This window comes from Belonocnema kinseyi, chromosome 9 (assembly GCF_010883055.1).
Source record: "Belonocnema kinseyi isolate 2016_QV_RU_SX_M_011 chromosome 9, B_treatae_v1, whole genome shotgun sequence".
NCBI classification, from domain to species: Eukaryota; Metazoa; Arthropoda; class Insecta; order Hymenoptera; family Cynipidae; genus Belonocnema; species Belonocnema kinseyi.
In genome coordinates, this window is record NC_046665.1 from 63832955 (window position 1) to 63837209 (window position 4255).

Here is a 4255-nt window from a genome sequence, read left to right on the forward strand (position 1 = left end):
CACAGTCAGAATTACCCTATTTGTTAGGACAGGTATACACTCGAAGTTAAAAAGAGCTCGTGTTGGAGTCATAAAAACTTGACTCAAGAGATAAATTTATGTCTTCAAGACATAGAGACTTGTCTCCCAGACATAAATTAAAGTCTGATTCCGTCTTAAAACTGAGACATGCTCAAGTTGACCTTTTTGACTTCAGTATGTCTTGATAGGGGGCAATACAAGTCGAACTCAAGTCGCAGCATTTTTATTCGGGGTAATATGCTTGTTGACGACCCTGATACGTGGGATAATTGTTGTTCCAGTTGAGGGGTCGATGGGTCTTCCAGGCTATGAACGCGAAAAAGGTTTGACTGAATCGAAAGCGATAAACATTAAACTGTTTTTGGGCAAGCAGGAGAAAGAAAAGGAGAGGTCAGTGTATCGTGACAACGAATCGAGTTATGTGGTACTAAAAGCATTGCAGGAGGATTAATATTTTGCTATTATTATAAAAGAAAAATGAAAGCTGCTGATTTTTGTAAGTCGGTCAAGAAAGAAAAAAAGATGGACGTGGGTTTCGGACATTCATCGATTTTAGTGTCAAAGAAAAGTTAAGTTTTTTACGGCTGTAAATTTTCTTTTAACTTTATTGTATGAGGAACAGTTGTGTTTCCCTTTATTTATATTTTGGTTTTTGTTCAATATATAATTATGAGTATTTATTTGATTGTTTGTCACGAGGTTATTCTGAGAAAAGAAATGCTAAGTGGGTCAAATAAAGTAGAATAACATTTAAGCAATTGCTCGCCGTTTCTGGTGTCCCTCTGGTGTTGTTGGATGGAGCCCGGCGGATGACATATACCGCCAGACGTGTGAGGATCGACACTCTATGAGGGTGGCCGTAGTCCTAGCTTCCGGAGTCTATATTTTTTCTAATCTTTACAAAAAAATTAAATTTTTTTCGTTTATTTGTTCCAATTTTCACAACCGACCAGGTTGAGAAAGTGAACAAATATGAGGGTTGTGTCACGCTGATTATTTTCTCCCTCCCTGTGTATCAAGGGCAGGACGGCCTTAATTCGAAAAGGTACTGCAAGACGGACTTACATTTATTATATACTGTCATGGTGGGGGGGGGGGGGTCCAGAGTTTTCGGTGGATCGCTTACAATGCTTAAAAATTCGAAATTGAAGTTCTGAAAATTATAAAATTACAATTTTGATTTTTGTTTATTGGTCCATAATTTGAATATAACTCCTAAGAATCATTAATTTTAAACTAGGATTTGATTTTAAATGATCTGAAGTAGAAAATCTTTAGAAATGTTAAAATCACAAAAGCTTCAAACTTTATCAAAGTTGTGAAACTCTAAATAGAACTAAGAACCCTGAAACTACCGATTCATAAATGTGGGGGACGCTATGCTAGAGTAGGTTACATCAAATTTTTAAATATTTTGTATAATTTATCATCCGTTCTTGAGAATGGTAACTGATGAAGTGGGACGACTCAACTCTTATAATCGAGGGGTTTAACACTGTTTTAAGATGATGTAATCCCATGTAACTTATGTAACCTTGCATAATTCTATATAGAGATAATCTTTTTTAATTCACTGTAATGGATTAAACCATTCATGAGCTTGGATTTTAAAATTTGAGACAGCAATCCATTGATATTAGGCCGTATAATCTGATTGTTGAATGAAAAATCTTGGATTATAAAACTTATTATCCAAATTTTATGGCCTAATATTTATAGATTGCTGCCCCAACATTTAAAATCTAAGATCATTCAATGAAAAATCCATAATATTTTGTTATATTAATAAAGAACAAGTTTTCAACTTTTCACATCCCTATTCAATACGAGATGTAACCTTTTTTTGGCACTATACATTTTTCAAAAACCAGCGATAGTAAAAGTACTTGCAATAGCAACATAATTTAATGTATTATATTACCTTTACAAGCTTTATGTCCCTTTTATGTGTTCAGCTATATTATTATTGAATTAATTCAAATCTTGCCGGAAAAGAAAGTTCATTGACCCGTGAATTTACCGAACTAGAAAATCTACAAATTCTAAACGGAGAAAATTTTCAGGAGATTAATTCACGGAAGCGCATGATTTTAGAACTACAATTTTTAGGTGCCTTAAAGTATCGGATTCTATGATCTAAAAGCATAGAAATTTGAAATCTGAGAGCAAAGGGACGCGGCCGAATGCCTGATACTTCGAAACTTATGCTTTTAAAGCAAGGGTTCTGAGATCCTACTTTTCGCGCCAAAGCTTGAAAAAAGCAAGGAGCCGTGCCGTAAATTTATCTCATGAAATTCTTTTTTACATATAAATTTCAAATTCAAGTCGAATATTAGGCCTAACCGGAGTGCAGGTCTTCAAGCCTGCGCATTTCGGGCTTACCATCAGGCAGCACTGACGTGGCGTAGCCTAGTCTTAAGATAATACCATTGAATCTTAGCTTAATATTCTTAATTTTGAAAATATAAGATATTCCTTATGATAGCATTAAAAAATTTTTTATAATAGGTGCACTTACCCCGAAAATTAAAGTAAAATGCGATTGTGAGGAGTAGATTCTTAGCGAGCCACTTCATTTTACCAAGATAAACTTCGTAAACAAAGACTGAGTAATCTGGGAAGTAATCACTACTACATATACCAAATGCTGTACGCTAACTCTGCCTGATGATAAGTCGTAAAACCTTCAGAACGATTAGAATTGTCAATGTGTGTATACTACGCCGTAGAGGCAATAAAATATCTTCAAAGCCAGAACAAACTGTTAAAATTATGATTATTTCATAGACCTTGGGATCTGTTTCTTTTACTAATTACACTCATGGAAATTTCCTCTTGTGACAAAAGAATCTTTCTTGACGTAAATAGATTTTGCATTTAAATTGAAGGTTCAGAGGATTTTTGTTTTTTGCAAAACGAATGCTTTTTCAACATAATATTTCCTTATGCGACTAGCTTTACCTAATCATGCAGCTAAATAAGTATATGTGTGTACAAAACATATTTACGTCGTTCAAAACAAAACAGGCAAGGGGCCGATGCTTTTGTTTCAAGACAACTTTTTCGTTGATATGAACGTATCAGGATACAGGAAATAAAATTTTGCCCGGATGTCGTTCATGTTCGAACTCAAGTAATTTTATTGCTCTCCACCAAATTTTCGAATATGGACACAATATTATTAATTTTTCTCGCTCTTGATAGTGAATTGGGGGAAAATATTTTCTTTTATTGGATTTTGCGAAATTTTTAAAGTCATCCGGGTACAAATATTTGGTCTTAATTTTTGCTTGGGCAAGAACTAATGCAAGAAAATTTCAAGGTATTCTAAATGTTTTTCTCGTAGAACAAACTAGGAGAATTTTTGATGTCTTATGATGAATATTTTTTAATTAATGTAATAAATGAATGCCTTACGGCCATACTACATACTAGACTTGGAAAAAACCTGAGAAATAGTTTTAAAACTAGAGTTATTTTGTGGAAAAATCGTTTATTTTCTATCTGGATTAATTTTTTTCAATCAAAAATTTATTTATACCATTTGCAACTGAAAATTCAGCTTTTTCGGTAAAAAATTGAACTATTTTAGTAGACATTTCATCTTTTTTGTTTATACGTGCAAATGTTGTAAAAAATGAATCTGTTTCCGTTATGGCATTTCAATATTTTCTTGATTTATTTGATTTAATAAGTTCGATCCTTGGAATTGATCAGCGCGAATTTGAATATACTATTTAGCCATACTTTAATCAGTTCTTTTATAGTTTAATTAGTTTTCATAATAATCTTCGGCAAGATAAAACTTTTTACGTTTGTGATAGTTTCTCGTAAGACAAAATGCTACTAATTACTTTTATTTACATTATTTTAAGCAATATATTTGATAGAAATCTAAGTTTCCTTAAATAATTTCAGTTTTATATGCAAAAATAGGAAAATGCAATTAGAAAAATTTCTGTTTTCCTTAACTTTGTCCAAACATTTAGAAGGTTATCTTTTAAAATTTAAGACATGCATGTTTACAATTTCAAAATTTGACCTTCTAATTGTTTCAACACAGTTAAACATGCTACAGACTGCGGTTTTTCATAAAACTTTTTCACCATTTCCATTTTCATAATATTGTAAAAATTATTTTATATTTTTTCAAATTAACTTTTTTGTTGAAAATTCAAATATTTAAAGCGCTTCATGCTGCAGTGATTATTTTGATTATATTGTTCCGATACTT

The 4255-nt window shown here is 32.2% G+C and overlaps 1 protein-coding gene across 1 annotated transcript in view; it reads right to left on the bottom strand.

The window, feature by feature from the left end:
- Nucleotides 1-2650, bottom strand: part of LOC117180571 — a 4952-nt gene extending 2302 nt beyond the window's left edge. The window contains exon 1 of the mRNA XM_033373066.1: nt 2540-2650. Within this exon, the coding sequence (XP_033228957.1) occupies nt 2540-2597 (58 nt within the window). The 5' untranslated portion in view covers nt 2598-2650. The remainder of the gene's footprint in view (nt 1-2539) is intronic.
- Nucleotides 2651-4255: the final 1605 nt, after the last annotated feature.